We start from the raw sequence: 23,710 nt of genomic DNA on the forward strand, positions 1-23,710 counted from the left end.
CTGAGTCAGGCTTTAGTCCAGTACTGCAGCTCTGATGTGATTGAGCTTACTGAGATCATGTAGAGGAATTCATATGTACTAAAAAGATGGTTTATAATAATCCTGGTTATTTTAAAAAGGCCTACTTTCTTTTCAAGCTTTTAACACAAATCCTGCTTTCTGAACCGCTCTGTATTGACAGTGCAGCACGCATGCTTCTTAATGTATGTACGAAAGCATAAAATCTCTCTTAATCCAGATTGGTCTTAATGAGTTGGACAAAAAAACACCATATGAAGCTGAGAAATTAAAGTAATAAGTGGCGGCTAGCACTCGACTCGTGGTGGTTTGACACATGAAAAAAAAAAGCCTTTAATGTCGGAGATCAAGTGAGGATAAAGACAGGATCACACGTTTAAACCATTTCTCATTACAGACATTTACTCAGTGATGAAAGAGAAAGCCACAGAAGATGTCATTAATCCAAGAACTGACAATATGACTGGAATTATAATTCAGAGCTGCAGAGACATAAAGCAGCTTTGAGTGATATCATCAGAGCTTTTCACGAGACGCAGAAACTCAAAGTCTGTTCTGTTACAGCTCAGCTTCGTCCTCTCCTAATGACGCTTCATTTTCATCCCGTATTCATCCTTCCTCTTTCATCTTCTGCTTCTGCCCTGCTGTGCATCTCAACAATGTGCAAGGACAGCCACTGTGAATAACAGAAACACACACACAAACACACACACACACAAACACACACACATATATGGTCCACTTTTATCAAAAGGCTTCCAGGATCCGGTCCAGAAGCTATTTGCTGACAGCCATTTTTAATCCCTCGATTAAAAAGAAGAAGAGCTTATCTCCTAAAAACAGACATCCTGCTGAATCAATCCCTCGATCTGCAGTTGGCTCACTGTGAAATATTAAAATAGAGAAAGATAGACTCTGCCTCTCCACCAAACTGTTTGGCAGAATCAGCGCTCATCTGTTGTGAAAGAACGGGGGAATGATTTGTTCGCTGCTCGTATTTTCCTCCTGCGAGGGACTTTTAGTGAGATGTTGGGATGAAAAGTATGAATGTGTTTTGAGTGACGAGCTTATCAACAGGCAGAGCAACAGGGGCTTTTTTACTTTGTGCAGATGATCAAACTATCAGCGTGAATTAGACACTTAAAACATGAGAGCCTGAGTGTGTGCTGTAACAACCTGCCAGTCCTAAAACTCACCGACACACTGATTACCTTCAGGCTCATGTTTGATCACAGACACAATCACTTTGGTCCTCTGTGCACTTTGTTGGAGGGATGGTTATACTTTAGCAACCCGACTGTGGTGTTTAGTTATGATTGTTCTCAGAATGGCTGCAAATGTTTGTCTCAGATTCTAAGATTTAATATCAACAATGATGGTTAAAAAAAGTCACAAATCTTATAAAGCTTTAGAGATCAATTATTAGACCTACTTGCTTTTGATTGGTCAAAACTCCATAAAAGCTAATTCTTCTCAATAGCAAAAGAAACATCCAGGGACACCATGATCACACGTCACATCAATTCAGTCTGTGGTCACCTCTGCCTGTTGACACCGTGGTAAAAACGTTAGTGTGGTCTCAGGCTGGTCTTTAGTGGGGAAATAATGACAGTTAGTGGGCACAGATGTGCGAGCAGCCTGAGGAGCTACTGAACCCTCTGAGAGGGAGAAGTGGAGCACCATCCTGTCCTGCAATCCAGATCTGGTGAGAGCATCTCTAAGCTGCTGATCCCTACAAAGTCACTGAAACCAGAAGAGGTAGAGATGACAGACACAATGTTCAAAGCTGAAACTTTTGACTTGTTCATGTTTAAAGGTGAGTCAACGTCAAAGAGAAGAAGGAGAGCTGGAAGAGGACAGAAATGTCAACATGAATATTCCTGCAGAAGTCCTGTTCATCTTACCTAACGTTACCTTCAATGGAAATGTTTGGTTTGATGTGAATTACAAGGAATAAGAGCAGCATTCAAACGGTGAAATATGTCCTTAGTGACTTGACTGTTAATGACCACAGCCAGAGAATTTTTTAAAAGCATTCCAGAAAAATTGAGGATGACCTTGCTTCTCAAAATCTTAAAAAGCCATTAGTTACAAATTGTAAACATGTAAACCTTTTGGATGTTGTTCAGTGTTAAATGAACAGCCCCTGTGAGGAGATTTTAGCTGGTTGTGAAACAGACTGAAATTAATATTAATGTGTTTTCATGACCTAAAAATGCAAACAAGACCAATAACAGAAGAGCTACCAGTTACAGGCAGAATTAGCAAAGACTGCTTCGTCCACGGGGGGCACCAAAATCAGCACAAACTTAAAGTTTCTTCTTTCTTTATCTTCAGTATGTTTGTGATTTTTTGCTTTCACGGTGGCGATTGTCTGTCTCTGTCTGTGCTACTGAATGCACTTGGTGTTAAGGCGGATTATTTAGAAGTGTTTTCATTTCAAACATCTGAAGGTATTTGCATTGAACAGATTTCCTCCCTGTCGTATCAGTAAACTATCATCCACCAGTGGAGAGGTATGCTGTGGTACGGTTAACTGCTTAGTCAATGAAAAGCTCATAAATACTTTTGTGGTGTTTGTTTCTGAGCACTGTCGTCATCCGGCTAAATGTCAATAAATGTTCAAGACTTTAATCTCACAGCAGTTTGTGTTAAGTCGTAGTATCTCGCTCCCTTTGCTTTCCAACAAAGGTTTGCATTTCAGGCATCAAAAATATCAGCACACTTAGCCTAAAGACGCTGTACCATTTCATAAATGTCATCTTGATAATCCGCTTATAACCCCAATGATGTCTGAAATCCATGCTTCCATCCGCTCCGCTCGGTCACAGGTCCCTCTACGGCTGTAGCTTTTTGTCCCTGATGTGCTGGAGGAGGATCTTCCCTCTGTGCTGCACAGTTTGGATCAGAGGCCTGAGACCGCTGGCCCCCCCTTGGCTGTCCCAGAACTCTCTGTCCGTGTAGAGGGAGCGAAGAAGAAGACTCTCCAGGCAGCCTGAACGCAGCACATCCACCGCTCTCTCTGGAAACCTGACGACAGGAACAAGACCAGTGATTTGTTGGAGTTTCATTAAGATGTTCAAGACAGTTAAGACATATCCTAACTAACTCAATGCGAATCTGAGTAATATTATTCTGCTAAATTATGCACATTTAAAAATAGGGTTTTTCCCCCGCTAGTGTTCATTCCTTGATGGCACCGACACATCTGACATGGTTGCAGTTATTTTTCTATCAGGTTTCTATACATCCGTAAAGAAATGTAGTTCCTCCATTGGACACTAGGGGCATACTCCTTATATTTACAGATTTGTGGACACCAAATGGGAAACCAATGTTTGCAGACATGTGATGTTGCCTGTGGATATCACAGAATCTGATATCAGATATGTTGACGAGTCCAACCAGCAGCTTTAAATGCAAGAACAGAGTTGGAGTTGAGAACAAGCGTGTTTGATTTGATTTATCTGCACCCATATGCAGATATCTGTGATTAACTGATTCAAAATTGTAGTCTGATGGCAGCTGATGGTCCAAGGATAACATTTCCCCCAGTGAGTCATGTTTTTCTGCACACATCCAAAGCCTACTCAGCCTGTGAATAGTAAATACTAGTCAGACCACAGACAGAACCAAGAGAACTTCAGGGACCAGGATCCTTGCCCCTCTTCAACAGATTCTGCACCGTATGCAGATTTCTGTGTACAGAGATTACTGAGACTCCACCATGAGACTGTCATGTCCATCCAAGCCTCAGAAGTGCTCCACTATGCAGAAACCCGACACTGTCTGTGTGAGAACAAATGAGACTTTCACTTTCTGAACACTGTGTGCCTGAAATAACTCACGAAACTTGGCAACCTGTGCGCAGAGAACAAGCACGGTTTGCTTTAGGTGTTCAGAACATCTCCTCCAAGGAGCCTTGTGACTCAGAAGGGCTGTTTTCACATGATTGCATCCTTCATTCTTATCAGTGTGTCTGTTTCAGCTAAGGAAAACGTCGAATCAGATTGGAAGAATGATCAGTTTCAACATGAGGGAAGCTCAGAAACATACACTCCCAGAAAGATGAGTCACTCACCATCTCTGTGAGGTAAACAATATTTCCTTTTAATTGCTAAATCTTGTTGAGTGATGCTGAAAAATACAACATTTAGACTCTATTTTTATTCATTTTCCAGTCTGTACTTGAGATGAATAAAGGCTGTTTCTGTAAAGGCTTGGTAATCCTAAGTGACAGAGGAATAGGTGCTTCCATCAGACCCGAATCATTCAGCATATTGAGTGGCAGGCTAATTGAACGCACTCTAATCTAATCAGACAGACAGAGCAACAAAGCCTTAACAAGCTTGCAGCGGACGTTTCTGTGCTGCTGATTTGAAAGCCGTTCACCAGGGAAATATGTCGTTAGATGTGTTTTATTTTGTCTTGGAACATTTCCTGGCAGCGCTGTTTGTGCCCGCTGTGAGCCCCAAATGTTTCTGACTCTGTCTGGTGTAATTTACGGCGCCTGTGTGCCAGAACGAGGCCAAAGAAAACTCTCATTTGCATCTTCCTTCAGTAGAGCTCTGTACTCACTCATCGATGCCCTCCACCAGCCTGAAGTTCAGGTTGTCACTAGACTGCTCGGGCCGGCCGGCGTTATCTATGAACACCAGTCTGGAGGGATCCGCCTTCCTCACCTGAAGACACACACACAATAATCACATTTATTGAAGCATAACACATGAAAGGGAGTAGTGTTGCACGGACGATAAGGCCTGCTGTGATCCGGTGGTCATGGCATAAACATCAGCGTAAGATCAGGTTATTGAAACAGAACAATAGAAGAAGAATCAGGTATCATCTCAGCAGGTAAGAACTGTTTCAATCTTAAGCTCATCTGCAGAGCGGAAAAATAATCCTGCTGCGTTTTCCACACAACAGCATTATCTCTTTTTACATGCTGCAGAGAACAATACAAATCACATGTAGCATAAGGAGCAAACAGCTGCCGGCTGAGAGCTCATTTTCTAGCTGAGAAAATCACATAGATCAACGCGACCGGGAGTTCAATCTATGCTTCTTTGGTGTCACTTAAATATAGATTATTTTCCTGCGTTGCCATGGAAGAGTGGCAGCAACTAAATGTTGTGCACCACAGACAAACAGGGCAGCAGAGGTGCATCTACTTTTTTCATTTACTCAGAGTGGATGAACGAGGATTTGACAGTGTTCCCCACAGCTTGACGATACCTTGGCGAGCAGGCTTAGTGTATTGTTTTACATTTTCCCTTTCACAGCCACCATCATGCCTCTCATCCCCTTCTGCCCTTTGCATCCGGTAACCTGCAGCATCTGACACATGCAGGTGATCCAAGAGAGCGAGAGAGGACCTTCAGTGTGTCCCTCCTGTTAGTGCATTAATTGAAGTGGGACGCAGCTGTCTTAAAAGTTACCTGCAGCTGCACTATCTCTAGTTTTGGATTGTTACAAAACACCACGTCATTAATGACCCTCGTCACTCCTGATGAATATTGTCAAAGGGTCGGACGCATTTGGAGAAGAGAAACTGTAGGAGGCAGGGCGGGACACGCTGCTGTGTGTATCAAGACAGAAACGCTGTCACTGAGTCGACTACATAGACTTGAGTATCCTCATTTTCATCGGGTTTGTAAGCATTCTATTTTTGTATTTGTGCATGTAAACATCATAACCCGATTGGTAAACCCGAATTCAGACACAGGGATGAACGGTGGCCGACGGGGGCAGGCGATCTTTATCAGGAGAAACGAGATGCAAATGCAGAAATGATGCATCTTTAATGCACATGCAAAAGTCCAAACAGAGGAAACACAGCTAATGAGGAAATATGCTGCAAAAAGATGAAACAACTGCACATCAAACGCGCTGCAAATACAGAAATGATACAAAGCAAAAAACACTTATAATCCTCAAAAATCTGCAAAGGAAAAAAAAATGCTTTGCTCCAGGCCCATAGGGGGCGCTAAGTGACATAGCTTTAATGTTGACCGGACAGAAGAAGCAAAGTCGTTTGGGCCTTGTGGGCCACCTTAGGTACAAACCCTTATATACTGGTTTTGAGAAACCAGGTTTTGCAACCTGCAGAACTCTAAAAGAAAATCGGATACTATGGCATGCATATGTCTCAGCCCAGTTTGTGACAGCTGCCGTCTCCCTGTGCAAGCGTGGCCTCGTAGATAAAGTGATGATGAAATAAAACAGATCAGTCATGCTTTAATTTCTGACTCTGTAGGGGACACAATCTGCTCTGTATTTCTGCAAACAGCTCATTTCAAAAAGTTGTTCATGCATACATACTTTGATGGATGACATAATGTAATAAAACAGATTATTGTGTTTCAGTATTTTATGTACAGCCCCTCCCTTGTTGCCACCTCCCCACCACAGACATCGTCATTCTGTGAGAAACACTGTGTGGGAATAAAAACACAGTGACATTTAAAGTTTTTACATCAAACAACACTTTGTCACGGCATGAAAAGAAGCAGTTACTTCTCTGTTTCCTCATAAAGCCATCAATCAAAGCACAGATCAGTAAACTCGTCCTCTGATGGAGTAAAAATCACTGCTCTTTGTTCCGTTTGTAAATAAAGAGAAAACACCCCACGGGCTTTAGAGGCGCCTGTGGTTGAGAATCATTTTTACTAATCTCAAAGTTTGCTGCCTGCAGGGTTAATGTGTCACGACTTCAACCTGTGATACATACCAGGATGTGAACCAGCAGCAGGTCCTTGGTGTAGGTGCACTTATTGTGCAGCAGGTTCTCCACGCAGAGCTCTGAGGGGTCGGGTGTGAAGCCACAACAGTACCTGTCCAGCCGGTCATTCACCTGAAACGACACAAACACATATTTCGTTAGCTTTGATGGTGTGATGTCTTCTGTAAAGAATAGTCCATGCATTATCCTTACAGCTTATCCCGTTCGGGGTCATGTGGGACTGCAGAGGGACTGAGCAGGTTGCAAAAAGTGATGCCAAAATGATGCATCATGTCTCAAATAAAGCAGATGCTATGCAGGCAGATTTTATATTCGAGCATTTCAGCTCAGGTCATGTTGAAACAAGCAGCCAGTGTTGGCTCATCACATCCCTTCATGATCTGATTCTGACAGTCAGATGAAGTGATCATGCACAACAAATCAGAAACACTTGTTCACACACTTCCTTCCTGGGTACAAATTAAATCATGTCACTGTCATTTGATTCTGGACAAATAGAAATGAAAATAACACACGCTGTTAGGGCAGCCAGAAATATAAAATAATGAGTGAGGAGTTAAACGTCTCAGGACATGCCTGTGGCGGGGGAATTCCAGCCCACATGACATCTGTTTAGGAGATTTGTCTTACTGCTGATTTATCAGTCTGACTCCTCCGTTTAGCTTCCTGCTGCGTTAACTTTCCTTTAAACTGCATTAACAGACTTCAGCCCATACTGGAGTCAATGCATGCTTAGTAATATGTTTAGATATGTGCTGTGGTGTCTCATTTATTCACTCTTGTGCCTGTTATTTGTCTGGTGAGGGATTCTGCACACGTCACTGTTGATGAGCGAAGGCCAAACTCCACCAGATCCGTGTCCGGTCCATCTCCGATCCGTCACGGATAGGTTTCTATTCTATTCAATGTGTTAACTTCCACTGGATCTACTCTGTTGCGTTCCGCTCCGCTCCTTTCCGGCTGCATCTCTGATCCGGCAGATCGGAATGCAACTGATCAGATATGTAAGACTTGTACGACGCATCAATCTCAACAGAGCAGATGGAGCGGGACAGGAAGTCAGGCACCAAAACAAAATGAAAACATCCGCTTAATTTTCAGAATAAAACACTCTGTGTTATCACCAGATTGTATTTCACTTAACTACAACAACAAACCGCTATTGATGAGCGGAGCCAGGCCTGGAGTCAACAGGTCAGAGGTTTTCAGAGGACCATAAAGACAACATGGATGAGGAGAGGAGGAGTAGAATCCTTGATTCAGTAATTTATGTGGGAAAATCTCGGTCACATGACTTCAGCTGTCCAGTGGTCTTGCTCCGGACGGCAGCGGATTGGAGAGGGACTGGACATGGATCTGGTGGAAGTCCTGTGTGAGAGTCTACAACTTAGATCTAATGTCCCACACCTGTGCATGCACACACAACGGGTGGAGCATGGTCTAATTAAAATCAGGGAACACCTGCTTCATGAGATAATAGAGTAGGTTAACACCTTTGAGATAAAGTTAGTGACTGAAAAGGTCAACTTTGAAGGTCGAGTTTGATCACATTTCAATCAATCAGACTTTGTTTTTAAAGGGCTCTTCATACAATGTGGCACTAAGTAGGATCATTTTCTTCCAGACTTTCAACAGTTGTGCTTCTTTGTGTCCTTTGTCCTTTAGAAAGGATGCAGGTTTAAGGTGCCTCCACTTTGCATTCACTTTTATAGCCTACCTACGGGCTACAGCAACAACATTTGGTGAAAAAATGTCAAGAGAGTCTACAAGGCAAAGGAAAAGCTGTAAAACATTTGGTCAGAGGAACAAATCAGACAGGAATGAGTTGTGCATGATTTAAGATGTGCACATCTTTCATCCTCTCAGTCTCTGGCTGATAGCACCTTGATAGAAACAGTTGGTGGGGGTGTAAATGTGCCGTCTATTCACTGAGCTCTTCTCCTCTGCAGCAGATGAAATGATTAACAATATGAGAGCATCTTTTACTCTGTGCTGTGAAAGTGTGAGGCTGACACAGCAAGAAGCAAACACACTCAATGAGCTCTGCCCTCAGGTCCACCGCAGGGTTTTGTTTTGTGTTTGCTCAACCTCCGCGTATATGCAGAATGTGCGCTTTGTGTGTCTTTTTACAAGCCTGTGCAACTCACACAACCTCTGTGCCCTCGGGTCAGAGTGTGTGCGAGGTGGAGAAGTTGCTTGTGTGCTTTGTTGTGCAGTAAAGCTGAACCTCCACTGTTTCCTCTCACTCGTGTGGTGCTTTTAGGAGACTTCTCACCCTGCTGCCACATTTCTATCCCACACTGGAGTACATGGATTTTGAGTTTGGTCCAGCAGCCTTGTGGAGACCGAGCCAATATTGACTTACAGTGCCAGTGAGCAGCAGCAGGCCTTGGGGAAAGAGGAGATGTGGTGCACTGCTGTGGTCAGAGTCAACACGAAATTAAAGTGGAACAAACTGTGAAGTGTACGTGTGGAGGCTGATACTGTAAACACAGTTTGACTTCATGTCTCCATATTCAGCAGTAATGAGACGTTCCGTATAGCAGTAAACATTTCCTCTAATCTAATTCAATCTTTCTAAACTAATCTGCATACACACATCGTCCTTCATTGGCATTCTCTGTGTGTGTTTCCTCGTTTCAGCGTTCGGGCCTGCTTCTGTTTCTGCTTCTGTTTCTTCACTGAGCTTCTCCGTCTTGAACAGTGTGGGCAGCGCGTTCAAGATTTTATTCAAATACAATCTGACTTTGTGTGGGTGCTGCTCTTTTCTCAACTTCCAGCCTCTGGCGATCACGGTGCCAAATTCAAACAAACACTTCTTCACTACGTTGTGAATCCTTCATGGTGCAGACATGGATTGACCTTAATAAAAGTTTGAGCAGCTGCCTTCTGCCCTCTTTTCTTCTCTTCCATCAAAAACAAGTTCATCATTCAGCAGGTATGAGGACAGAGTGGGATGAGTTATGCAGTTACTGTAAAGCTGCAATTGAAGGACTACTTCTCTTTACAACTAAAAGAGGTCTTCAGGTTCAGGTTAGAGCAAGACTGGTTTTCATTAGGAGAATTTTCTGATTTTTTTGTATCTTTCATTAAATAAGAGACACGAAGCTCATGGTCATGGGCTCGTTTTATAAAACACACACTTGATATCCTTTTAACAGCTTTAAGCTGGTTTTAAAGGAGCAGTGCGCAGAGTTTTGCAACATTTATCAGATCAGACTATTTACAAATGTAATATAATACTCATAAGTATGTTTAATGTGGTGTTAAATCACCTGAACATAACAATTATTTTGTTTTCCTTAATTTAGAATGAGCTTTTTATATCTACATTGACACAAGTCTCCTTCCAGAGGCTGCCTTCGTATGTTTCTACTGTTGCAAAGAATGGACAAACTTGTAGCATGCACAGTTTTCTATTTAGCGAGTGGCCCAGGGTTCCCACTCTTTTCCAGAGATCATTTTCCAGGACATTTCCAGGACATTTTCATTGATGATCAAGCTGGTATGACAGTCTCAATTGAGTTCCTAATTTAGTTCCTAAATAGTCTAATATGTTCCTCTCAGTGGAAGTCTACATTGAAAGATGTAGTCTATGGCTATCAATGAAATCATCTCTTACATACTTAAAAATTATGGCAAATTGATAATAGAATAATGCAACCACAGATGTACAGCACTTCACTTTATTAGTGCAACCAAGTAACAATGATGGGCAACAAACCTAACCCTCTTTTTTCTCAAAAAATATAAAATGAGCTAAGAAAAACAAAAGAGCCAGCAAAGGAATCAGGAAGCTGCCTTACTGAAATAATTAAATAATAATAATGATCAGAGGATCAGTAAACTCTGAAAAAAATCGCCCCGGTGTAAAGACGCACTCTGTATTTGAAGATCTCTCAGAGAATTAAAAAATGTAAACTTTCTTCCTGCATGGTGATGTCTATTATGATCAGCGATGTCTACAACGTGGATTTTCTGTGCAGCTGTGTCGCTCTTTTTGTTCCGTTTGTTTTCACTATCAGGAGTTTGCACTCCTACTAGCTAGAGCAGGGGTTCTCAAACTTTTTGGAGCCAGGGACCCCTTACAGGTGAGAAAATTGTCCATGGCCCCCTCATAATTGTAACACAGATTAAGCACATTAGTGATGTGTCATGATCAAAAGCTGCGGCTCTGAGAGCCGATGCTTTATAGTGAATCAGAAGAGCCAGCTCGCATCGAGAGAGAGCCGGCTCCCAGTTTATTCCTTTCCCTGCTTAGCCCTCACAGTGCTCAGTCCCAGCCTGCTCACAGCAGAACTTTGTTTAGATTGGTCAGCATGGCGGCCATGCCAATCCTAACCCTAACCCTAATTCTAACCCTAACCCTAACCCTAATAATCCTAACCCTAACCCTAATCCTAACCCTAACCCTAACCCTAATCCTAACCCTAACCCTAACCCTAATCCTAACCCTAACCCTAATCCTAATCCTAACTCTAACCCTAATCCTAACCCCAATCCTAACCCTAACCCTAACCCCAATCCTAACCCTAACCCTAATCCTAACCCTAACCCTAACCTTAACCCTAACCCTAATCCTAACCCCAATCCTAACCCTAACCCTAATCCTAACCCTAACCCTAATCCTAACCCTAACCCTAATCCTAACCTCAATCCTAACCCTAACCCTAACCCTAACCCTTATCGCACCCCTAATCCTAACCCTAACCCTAATCTTAACCCTAACCCTAACCCTAATCCTAACCCTAACCCTAACCCTAATCCTAACCTCAATCCAACCCTAACCCTAACCCTAATCGCACCCCTAATCCTAACCCTAACCCTAACCGTAACCCTAACCCTAATCCTAACCCCAATCCTAACCCTAACCCTAACCCTAATCACACCCCTAATCCTAACCCTAACCTTAACCCTAACCCTAACCCTAATCCTAACCCTACCCCTAATCCTAACCCTAACCCTAATCCTAACCCCAATCCTAACCCTAACCCTAACCCTAATCACACCCCTAATCCTAACCCTAACCTTAACCCTAACCCTAACCCTAATCCTAACCCTACCCCTAATCCTAACCCTAACCCTAATCCTAACCCCAATCCTAACCCTAACCCTAACCCTAATCACACCCCTAATCCTAACCCTAACCTTAACCCTAACCCTAACCCTAATCCTAATCATACCCCTAATCATAACCCTAACCCTAGGATCAGGGTGAGAATGGTTTTGTAACAGAATAAATGCACAACATTTGGCAATTATAAGTCTTCTCATTGAAACACTGTATGTAAATGGGTTTTCAACACAAACCATTATTTTTTGCAAAGTTAAGGTAAAATATACGGCTACAAAAGATCCTAAATTAAGAGCCGTTCGGGAGTCAAAAAGGCCGACTATTCTTTGGGAGCCGAGTCAAAAGAGCCGGCTCTCTGAAAAGAGCCGAACTTCCCGTCACTAAAGCACATGCTTACTACCATTTGCACTCTTAGTTGCCCTTGGAACTATTTGTATTGTAAAACGTATCAATGTAAATACTTTAGACCTGTACCATAGTGATAAACAGATAACACTTCAATTTGAATCAAGTAAATACCACTTGTATACTTTAAAACAGAGGGTCATTTCATTCCTTGTGGACTCAACATGACAGCATTTATACTTTTCAAGTAATTGATCTTAAACGCTTTCAGAAAATTAACAGTAGCAAGACTCACATATCCCTTCAAGCCACCAAATGGTATCATAACAATGGTGTATGCTGTTTTGTAATGACACAGCACAATTTTATAATTTATTAGAAATGTATTCAAATTATTTCACAGACCCCCACGCTATGGTTTGCGGACCCCCAGGGGTCCCAGGACCCCACTGTGAGAACAACTGAGCTAGAGTACGATAATTGAGCCTCAGCCTGCAGAGAAAGTTGTGAGGCACAGACCCCCAAGCTCTCTGCCCGACTCCATCGGTCCCACTATAACTTAAATATAAGACTCTTTGAATCAAAAGAGCACTCTACAAGGTTCATGTACCATAAAACATAAACAATATACCCCCGTTTTCTGTGAATGCATGATTATGAAGTGAAGGAGAAAAGATGTGAAAAAAGTTGTGCAGTGTCGCTGTCTTTTCCAGCACAGCATGCACTCAACTTTCAATGAATGGGGATGTGTTTTGTTAATAGGGTCAGGTCGCACGCAGCCAAGTTGGAATTATTTACCAGGACTATATGTGATTTTCCAGGACATTTTACTTTTTCTCCCATTTTCCAGGTGTTTTACAGTACTGGAAAACTGGTCAACTGTTTTCCAGGTTTTCCAGGTTTTCCAGGACGTGTGGGAACCCTGGTGGCCGCTCAAAATGCACCAGTTGGAAGATGAAGGAAAAAAAGAAGGAAAGAAGGGCTGCAAAATAATTTGTAAAATAGAAGGTTTTGATGGTCCCATTAAAGTTACTAACCATAAACCTTTCTGGAGTCCCTGAACTCCCTTGTCTCGTAGGTTCCTCTGGATCTCTGCTGCTGTGGACGTGCCAGACACCAGCTGCTATAAGTATTACTATCTGTCTCACCACTATCATCTCTCTCTCTTTATCTCCCTCTATCCCTCTCTCCAACACGGTCTCAGCAGATGTGTGTCTAACATGAGTCTGGTCCTGCTGGAGGTTTCTGCCTGTTAAAGGAAGTTTGTCCTTCCCACTGTAACTTGGTAAATGCTGCAAAGGTCTCTGCTCATGGTGGATTAAGATGAGATCAGACTGAGTCCTGTCTGTCAGATGGGACTGGATCTTATCCTGTCTAGATGTTGTGTCTTTGTTAATAATAGAACATAGAGTACAGTCTAGACCTGCTCTGTTTGGAAAGAGTCTGAGGATAACATTTGTTGTGATTTGGTGCTGTATAAATAAAGATTGATTGATCCCTCATGGCTTTTAAATGGTTGGTTTAGTAACAGCTGAGGTTGATGGGAATGTATTTAGATTTATATGAAGTGATAAACCAAGGTTTAGGGCAAATCAAAATGTTATCCTGTTAAAGTGTTTGAGTTTATCCAGATGGAAACATCAATGCCTGCAGCTAATCTATGCCGCAGTCATCAATATACAGTATTTCATTAAGAGCCGATAATGTCATCAAAAGGAGCCAGAGGATAAAACCTCTCTGCAGCATGAATAGAAAAACAATGTCCAACTTCAGCATGATCTTAAAATCAGTCTGATATGACGGGTGGGGCTCGTCTAAGATGCAGTTAGCAGGCTTCAGACTCTGCATGTTGTTCGACCATGATCCCATTTTAAACTGATTCAATCCGAGTCAGTCACAAACATGCTGAGTGCGCTGAGCTCAGGTCGATTCTTCCTTTACAGCTCTGGGAGAAACTGCCAGGTAGCATTGTGAAGCAGAGAGCCTTTTATTCTGAAAACCTGCACCAAAATGTAACCTTACCCTCCGCTCCACCATCCTCCCCGGGGTGTCCTCCTCTGACACCGTCTGTGTGTGTGTGCGTGTGCGTGTGCGTGTGCGTGCGTGTGTGTGTGTGTGTGTGTGTGTGTGTGTGTGTGTGTGTGTGTGTGTGTGTGTGTGTGAGTGAGAATGGGTAAGGGTGCGTCCTTCACACTGCTCTTCCTATGCCTTTGGTGTTTGGTTCCCTGCTATCGGAGCCCAGGGAGGTGTTAAGGGAGCAGGTAGGAACAAGTGTTCAGAGGCGTGCTCATCGGCTCTCAGCAGATCAATAGGAGGCTATTAGAGCTTGGCCCTGTTACAGGGATTGACTTCTGGCAGCGAGGGGGAGAGAGCTGCCTCATGGGTTATTCATATTCTGCCCCACACACACAGACACACACACACATACACACACATAAACACACACTGTAGATGGGTGTTAGATACACATTCAATCTCAGCGTGCGGACAGAACAAAGCAGGACAAAATGACTAGTGCAGGTTGTAAAATCTGCAACACGGTGCAGCTTCTGCAGCATAACTGGAGGGTGTCAGAGCGAACACTGACTAGGTGAAATGTTCAACAATGTCCCTGTCGAAAGACCGAGCCTGATTGAAACACATGCACAGTATGGCAGCTACGCTAAGTACATGAATAATGCTGCATATAGACACAAATGCAGAGGCAGAAAAACACTGCACAGTGAGCCATCATGATTTTAGGACAGGATGTGAGTTGACACCCCAAGGCTTTTTTCGACTGGACGAAATTTACCCCGGAACTACATGCGTTTCAACTGGAGGACCCTGGGTCTAAATGTAGTTCAGGTAGTAAAAAGACTCTGCTAAGGGGGTAGTACTTTTCAAAGGTCCCAGGACTTTCGAGGGGCAAGGCCTGCAATGCTGAACGTGTCTGATTGGTAGATTAAACCGCAGGGTTTTTATTCTGCCCGCCGTCCAAAATAACATCACACACATCTGTGGTTTCTTTCTTTCATTAGTTTTTATTTGTTCAATCTTTTTTGTATGTGTTTACTTTTCAAAGAAAGAAGCTGTGATTCACTTGATTTAGGAGCTTGTAACAGTAGTCTCCTCTAAACCCACCGCGAATGCGTCTCTCCCGATGTTACGGTTTTAAAAGTGACCCTGTAAACTGGAGACCTTCAGCTGAACGTGTCAGTGTTTGTGGAGTTTACACAGCTGTTGAAACACAGAGGGAGTTCCTGGGAATGCAAACTAGTTTAGTTTTTTAGAAAGATTTCAAAATATCCTCATCAGATATTTGATGATCATCTAAAGACGTTTTGGAGGGATGCATCCGGCTGAAAGTCGGCAGTTAACAGGGTCTCTGTTTAAACCAAAACACCGGCAGATCTCTGCCACGGTCTTTTGAGTTAATAAGGATTTTAAAGTCGCGTTGAAACGTATTTGCTACTCGCGCTTATCTCCTCTTATGTGTTGATTCAGTGAATCCATCTGTGATGAAATATAGCACCATCTAAAACAGCGCAAGATGAGTCTCTTCCATGCTAACAGACTAACTGTTGTGTTGCTCATAATGATACCTGCCTGTCCATCTGCTTCTATGGTGTCTTCTGTGATCAATGGCCTTCGTCTTTGTTTTACTGCCCTCTAATGGTCTGGTGGTGTAGTGCATTTACTTTTATTTTATTTTCCTCCATACGTCACTGGCCTGATTTGCACAACCTACCCGGGACTTCAGCCTGCGGTCAAAACACAGACCACAATGGGGGCACTGGAACCTTTTTGTTCTGGGTAAAGTAGTTCTGGGGGCTAAAAGACCCCGCAACTCTTGGTCGAAATGCACCTAATGAGGACTAAATGTGACCTTAGCATGTAGATTTAAAGCCTTTTGAGATAGATTTTTCTTAATAGAGGGATTTTGATTTCCTGAGGGCTGTACTCGACTCTTGGGAGAAGTCACTTAGGATGGATTGTGACCACTAATTGCACCAAGAATTGCACATTATTTTCCCCAAATTGATGCATGATGGTTCATCAAAATGTTTGCAAAAGACACCAATGCACAGCGATGCTATGTGCTCTGCAGAGTAGGTGTTGCATTTTAACCTTTGTACATCTTTGTAAATCTTTGTGAATCAGATGACGTCTTTCTGGCTCATATGTACAGGCTTAGGGGGCGCCAAAGCTGCACAATCCTTTTGTGAATCAGGCCCTCTAAAGTCTGATTTCTGTCGGTTCAGTCTGAAGTTTATTCTTTTTTCATTTCAATGCCACATCAAACTCCTACACTAATTTATGTTCCACCTGTATAACACATTTATCAGTGTTCCTCAATCCAAGGACGTTAGTAAGACTTTAAACATTTACAGCAGAATATTTATCACGTTTTATCATCCCTTCAAAGGCGCTCCTGACTCTATAAATCAATGGGATAAAGGATTTAAAGTTAGCTCAGAGAGATACCAGCTGGGTCAAACAAAACACACCACTATGAGTGTGCAGCTTCATGTGTTCATTCAGACACATCCCACTTGTGAATAATTCAACACAGATTCCACATTCATACAGTGGAATAATTTGGATTCTGAGCTGAACCATAACTTTTATTTTCTAACTTTGGGCAGAACTCAAACAGCCTCTCCTCTGGATAATCACAACAACATTTCCACTGATGTAAACGGGATTAGTGTGGGGAGCTTTGAGTGCGTGCTCTGGTGTTAGAAGCCTGTTATTGCCTTTCTCACAGTGTGTGTGGCTTCAAAGTCTGCATGCAAACTTACCCGGATATGAATAACTGAAAGCAATCTTCATGAATCCTAACACATCAAATACAATTTACAATGTTTACAGCCACAAGATGACACATTATTAAGTACAGTTTAGTTTGTTTTCTGAAGAGAAGCTTCGTCAACATTTCTCTTCCAACGCCATTCATCATGTGACGTTAAGATGAACAGAGTTTCCTGCAGTGTGTTCATGGCACTGTGGCTCTGCAGAGAGGTGCTTCATCATAGTCCAAGAGGCAAATTTTGGTGTGCAACTGCAAAGTAAGATTCTTAAACTCACTGAAATCACAGGTGGGATATTTCGTCTCTTACGAGCAGCTCTTTCCACCACATACCTCTGGGGTCAAATGTCCTCTTAACGCTTCCAGATTTGATTTAAATGCTTTGACTTTTATGCTTCGTAGCTCTGTCTGAATCACAGCAGATGCATGTTATCAGTGCAATAAAGGGTTAAATTCTTGATCCTCTGACTGCGCTGTTATTCAGCTTATGCCTAAGGGCTGCATATCTGCTTGCTACTTGGTTTTGAAGGTTAGATGGCAACTGCTTCTGAAATAAGGTACACATTAAACTTGTGTTTGGAGAGACTTGGTCATAGTTCTGATGTTTCTTACGGTCACAATGTTTTAGATTCAAGCCAAGAGTGATAACATATATTTGGTGGGTGACAGTGGACTTCATGGGCTCTCTTAATGTTCAACACACCCTCATTCCTGCATCCCGTCTTAATCAGATTATTAATGTTTCAGATCAAAGGAAGTAAAAGTTATAAGTATTTCAGAAACCAAGAAGCCAAGAGAAGCATGTATTAATGTCATCTGACACACTGGGATCCTGTCTTTCACTCTCTCTCCTGTCTGCCCGTCACTTAATTTAACTCTTTCTGTCCCATTAAAGTTACTAACCATAGACCTTTCTGGAGTCCTTGAGCTCCCATGTCTCGTAGGTTCCTCTGGATCTCTGCCGTAGACGGCCTGCTGCTATGGACGTGCCAGACTCTTCAGACTTCTGCCCTCTTTTCTTCTCTTACATCAAAAACAAGTTCATCATTCAGCAGGTATGAGGACAGAGTGGGATGAGTTATGCAGTAACTGTAAAGCTGCAATTGAAGGACTTCTTCTCTTTACGACTAAAACAAGGTCTTCAGGTTCAGGTAAGAGCGAGACTGGTTTTCATTAGAGGAGAATTTTTTTCATCTTTCATTAAATAAGAGACACAAAGCTCATAGTCATGGGCTTGTTTTATAAACACACATTTGATATCCTTTTAACAGCTTTAAGCTACGAAGGTTTTAAAGGAGCAGTGTGCACAATTTAGCAACATTTAACAGATCAGACTGTCGAAATGTAATATAATATTCATAAGTATGTTTAATGTGGTGTTAAATCCCCTGAATATAACAATCATTTTGTTTTTTGTTCATTCAGATTGAGTATTGTATATCTACATAGGCACGAGTCTCCACTCACAGAGGCCGCCATCGTACACCTCTGGTTCCACTGTCGCACAAGAAACTTGTTATATGCACATTTTTGTATTTAGCGAGTGCCTGATGAAAATGCACCAGTTGGAAGATGAAGGAAAAAAAGAAGGAAAGAAGGGCTGCAAAATAATTTGTAAAATAGAAGTTTTTGATGGTCCCATTAAAGTTACGAACCATAAATCTTTCTGGAGTCACTGAGCTCCCTTGTCTTGTAGGTTCCTCTGGATCTCTGCTGCTGTGGACGTGCCAGACTCCAGCTGCTATAACTATTACTATCCGTCTCACCACTATCATCTCCCTCTCTCTTCATCTCCCTCTATCCCTCTCTCCAACATGGTCTCAGCAGATGTGTCTAACATGAGTCTGGTCCTGCTGGAGGTTTCTGCCTGTTAAAGGAAGTTTGTCCTTGCCACTGTAACTTGCTAAATGCTGCAAAGTGCTCTGCTCATGGTGGATTAAGATGAGATCAGACTGAGTCCTGTCTGTCAGATGGGACTGGATCTTATCCTGTCTTGATGTTGTGTCTTTGTTAATATTAGAACATAGAGTACAGTCTAGACCTGCTCTGTTTGGAAATAGTCTTGCTGTGGAGTCAAATCTACTTCCAAGGATGTTTCTTGCATGTTATATCAGGTGAGTTAAACCCGTCTCTCGTACGTTGATAGGAGTCATGATTTAGTTTAAGACAATCAGTGGACACTACTTCTCCAGCTTCCCACATACTAAATCATCAGCTTCAAACAGGCTGAAGTGTGAAGATGAATCGACTTCTAGCTTGGACAACTGGCATGCTTCCCAGAAAGAAGATCTCTTTGCAGTCAGCAGAGAGCTCGCTAATTGGGGCTAATATCTGTGTTTACTTTTGGACTCCTGAGACGAGCGTTTGAAAGCTCTCGGAGGTTTGGATGCTTCCTTCCAAAAATGTGCTTTTATCTGATCCAGAATCTGAAGGTGATGATCGAAAAGTCAGAACGGATCTCGGTGAGAGTGGACGTTATCTATCTATCTATCTTTATCTATCTATCTATCTATCTATCTATCTATCTATCTATCTATCTATCTATCTATCTATCTATCTATCTATCTATCTATCTATCTATCTATCTATCTATCTGTAAAGTCTCCTCTCGTTACTCTCTCTCCTCGTCTGTTGTTTAGAGAAGAAATAACTGTGGCACCACCATTAACAGCTGACACCTTATAAACGAGCTCTACTCAAAATGTAAATCTGAAGACGCACAACCACTCACACACACAAACACATACACACACACACATATACACACATACACATATACACACACACACACACACACACACGCTCAGGGAGACAAAGGCACATGCATGCGCATCCAGACTGAAGCTGTATTGGATTTTTAATTGAAGTAACATCACCGCATCCATACCCACAGACACTGACACATCAATACCACCCGGACACACACTCTTCTCTGCACACACATACACACACACACCTCTTCTCTATAGGTATTGCTCATTAAGTTGAAGCATTATGTAGAAATAAGCCTGACAGATTCGGTCTGCTGTGACCTCTTTACCTTTTCATCAGTCAGAAATTAATGATCTGATATCTAATTACACTCAGAGACTCCGACAAAAGATACTCTACGCTTCACTCTATTACTGCAGAGAGGTGAGGACGGCTCGTGAAGCCTCCAGAGATAGTTTGTTTTGTTAGTTGTAGATAGGAAGGGTGATGAGTTTCCTCTTCAGACATGCATGCTCAGTTCAACTGAAAAGGCAGAATACTGTTTATAATAAACCCAGGCCCTATTTTTCAATATTTTAAAGGTATTAATGACTAATAGTCATATTTTTGCACGCCTTCTGGAAGTTTATGGATACAGACTAGCATTGCAGTACCACCAAAATCAGGGTGGGGCAGTGTTGAGAAGAGTGGCCAACAGTTTAAGCCAAAGCAGCAAATCACAACGAAGAAGAGTGTTTTTCAAGGGACACACTTTATCAGTTTCCTTAGGCACTGGGTCTCAGCTGGATATTCAAAATCGAGCATAGCATTAGATCAAGCAGGTCACAAAGTCAAGCTCCACTTTCAGCATCAGCAGCTCTGACCGCCAGCCCCATCAGCTAATTACACCTACGCATCCAATCAGCAAATAGCAAAATGTGCGTTCTCTTTAAACTGCTTCAGCCTGCCACCTCCTCCTTTCTGCTGTGTCTGATTCCACCAGTGTCATATGTATCATCACTGATGCTCGCTCTGTTCTGTACCCTGGGGTCTTTGCTGCTGCTCTCCCTGCATTGGCTTTCATGTAGAGGGGAGGTGTGCTCTCCCCGCCTCTGGCTTTTGCATTTCACGTAGGCATGTGGAAGGGCAGGGAGCTCCCAGAACAGAGCCATACCACCAAAAGTAGCTTACTGCATGCAAATACAAAAGTGGTCCTGACTGAGCTAACAAGGGTAAGGATTCTCAGCGTTTTTATAAGTGGCTAACCATTGCTTTAATTAACCACCAGCAAGAACCATGTGATTCATGAACACTGAGGGAGCCTGACCCCCAAACAAGCTGAACACCTACAAATGGATTAGTGCCAACTCTGTTTGCAAAACCCCTAAAGCCCTGCATCTATCGAGGAACTTTGGAGAAACTATTCTGAAGTGAAACTGCCAGATACAGCTTGTTTTGGAGAGGGGACCTCTGAAAAAAGGGTCTTGCAGCAAAAAACAACCAAGCAAAGATTTAACTGACAAAATGTGGGTTAACTCAAGGTCCCCTGAGCTAATAATGCAAATCCTGGATATTTAGAGACAGATCTAGCGAATAAAACATTCAAAATATTATGTTGTGAAATGATGTCTGATACTGCGCTCTTCATCTAGAAGCAAATGAGGCCCTTTCCCTTCAAGAGACAGAGGCATCCCCTGCACCGAAGTTATTAATAAAACTCTGCAGGATCATCTCAAGAAAATGTGCAAAGGTGGAACATTTAACCAACTGCATGCTGGTATAATCAACACTACAGATGCTGTGTCTCTGAACACGCTGAGCATGGAACATCTGTGCACGACATGTCATCAAAACCTGCTGAAATCAGATCAGATCAATAGTCTTATTAGAGCAGCAGAAGCATTCAGTTTGAGCCGTGTTGCATTGAGTGCATTCTTCTTCTGCACTCTGAGGAACACAAAGACAGGAGAGTACACTTAGTTCAGCTGGAGCTGCTCCTTCATTCCTGTCTTAAAAAAAAAATACCAGTCCACTCAGGGCGTAATTTCTCCTCCAGTAGACACTTCATCTGCACATGAAAAGAAGCTTCTGTGCAGAGGTTTATAGGTAATCAATACCTATACATATTTAACATTCAAGCCACCACAACCCTCTTCACAAAGTTCTCAGTTTGCTGCTTGAAATGAAGCAGATGCTTTTATCACTGTAGAGTGTGTTGACAGGAGAGTATTTACTGCCATACAGTGTGATTAAAACCACACACTGTCTTTCTGAACTGTGGCTGATCTCTTGTGTAATCCTCAAAGGGACGAGAGGAACTTTCTGCAGAGTGGGAGGATCGCTACAAACAGCTCCATACTTCTGATGTGTGAAATCGGACGGCATCTTATCTCAATTACACTTAAAGCTGAATCTTTGATCACAGACGAGAAGGAACGGCTCGGCCAGTGGGGACATCTGATGTGTGTTTGTGTGAGAGCAGAGATGAGTCATTTCCATTCAGTCTGCTTTGTCTTCTCTTGCCATTCACGGAGCAAATCAAAGACAAGGTTTAAACAACCTCATGCCTTGTGTGCTTTGATGCTCAATGTAAAAGTAATACAAAAGTGTTTTGCTGCATCCCGCAGAGCGCAGATCAAAACCCTGAGAGGAGACTGGCTGAGCTTTGGAAGGTGAAAGAAATGACAAAGAGGAAAGAGTAGAGGGTGATAACTCGGTGTAAGAGGGCTACGGCTCGGAAAATCTGAGTTTAAACATGCACAGCAGCTGGCTAGCTTAAAGGACCGACTCACTTTCATCCTGGATATTCAAAGAAAAACTGGATCAACCTGATGCAGATAAAGACTTTAACGATTACCATAAGATCTTACCATAATGATCCATTCCTTCTGATTGTATACAGGGTTCTGTGCAGAAGTGCTAACAACTGTAGTTCATCAAGCGTCCACTTAAGGCTCGCTGCAGAAATACCAGAAACCACATACACACCCATTCAAAGAAGACGATCTTAACAGAAGAAATAAACATGTTTACAGCCTGGTTCAAAAAAACAGCATAGGAGCATAGGTCGGAATAGTTCATTTCCTGGGGGGGGGGGGGGGGGGGGGGCAGGCACCCTGTAGCTGTTAGCGAAAAGGCTAAAGGCCTGCCTCTTTACCTCACACTAGCTTGACAGAAGCTAGGTTGAGTTCAGCGTTTCGAATATGGCGCCCGCTGATGATAGGCTTCAAAAGAGGGCTTCAGAATCAGATGGGACTCTGTAGTTCCATTAACATATCATCTCTTTTGCTGTTCCTTAAACCTTAGAGGAAACAGTCTGAGTCTGATATTCCTGTTGGTAATGTAGTTTAATGACGGTTATTAACAGCCTGATGTCTCTAAATCTTCCCTCCTCTCAGGTAGGAGCCTTCCCTCTAATAATCCTGACTCCTGTAACCCCTTTGAGTATGCAAACACTTTTAATTAAATCTCTCTAATTAAAAGGTAATCAAAATGATTAAAAGATCATGCAAACATCCCTCAAATACCTTACACAAATACCTGCAGTAAGAAGTCAAAGAGAGCCAGTCTCCCCCACTCAGAGTGTTGGACTCCCACACAGGGTGGAGACTTCAGGTCTGTGTCTCTCCCACAGTGGGCCTGCAGCAGCTTCTGGTACTGGACCCAGCTGAGTGGTATCGAGTTCTGGTCGTTGTCTCCATCAGAGAGGTGCTCGATGTCTGGATCCCACCACACTACCGGTCTGGGGATGCCCCTGATGTATCTGTACGGTAAGATCTCACTGTGGAAAGTCCTCAGCACTGCGGTGAGACTTCTGTTGAGTCCCAGAACTCGGTCCAGGTGGAAGGCAAACACTTCAAACCAGTCGTCGGTGCGTTTGATCAGAGAGCAGAGCCCCTGCTGGCAGCGCTCACCGTGGGATTCTGGATATCTGTGGACAGGTCCAGGCTGAGGGGGATCCTTCATCTGTGATGGCTGCTGGGAAAAGATAAATGGATGAAATAACTTCATGTTATTTTAATGTCACTCTATATTTATTTAAATATTC

The 23,710-nt window shown here is 42.7% G+C and overlaps 1 protein-coding gene across 6 annotated transcripts in view; it reads right to left on the reverse strand.

Moving 5' to 3' along the window:
* Positions 1 to 320: 320 nt before the first annotated feature.
* The window catches only part of gask1a (golgi associated kinase 1A), a 62,921-nt gene continuing 39,531 nt past the window's right edge, over positions 321 to 23,710 (reverse strand). For 2 of the 6 annotated variants that reach the window (XM_034698534.1, XM_034698536.1), the window contains exons 3-6: positions 23,203 to 23,637; positions 6,749 to 6,871; positions 4,597 to 4,700; positions 321 to 3,048 (exon numbers count right to left, since the gene is read on the reverse strand). In XM_034698534.1, the coding sequence (XP_034554425.1) occupies positions 2,856 to 3,048; positions 4,597 to 4,700; positions 6,749 to 6,871; positions 23,203 to 23,637 (855 nt within the window). In that variant the 3' untranslated portion in view covers positions 321 to 2,855. Of the gene's footprint in view, positions 3,049 to 4,596; positions 4,701 to 6,748; positions 6,872 to 22,990; positions 23,641 to 23,710 lie in introns of those variants that run through there. The other 4 variants (XM_034698533.1, XM_034698535.1, XR_004633381.1 and 1 more) reach the window with 3 other exon arrangements.

This window comes from Notolabrus celidotus, chromosome 12 (genome assembly GCF_009762535.1).
Source record: "Notolabrus celidotus isolate fNotCel1 chromosome 12, fNotCel1.pri, whole genome shotgun sequence".
In the NCBI taxonomy this organism is placed as follows: domain Eukaryota; kingdom Metazoa; phylum Chordata; class Actinopteri; order Labriformes; family Labridae; genus Notolabrus; species Notolabrus celidotus.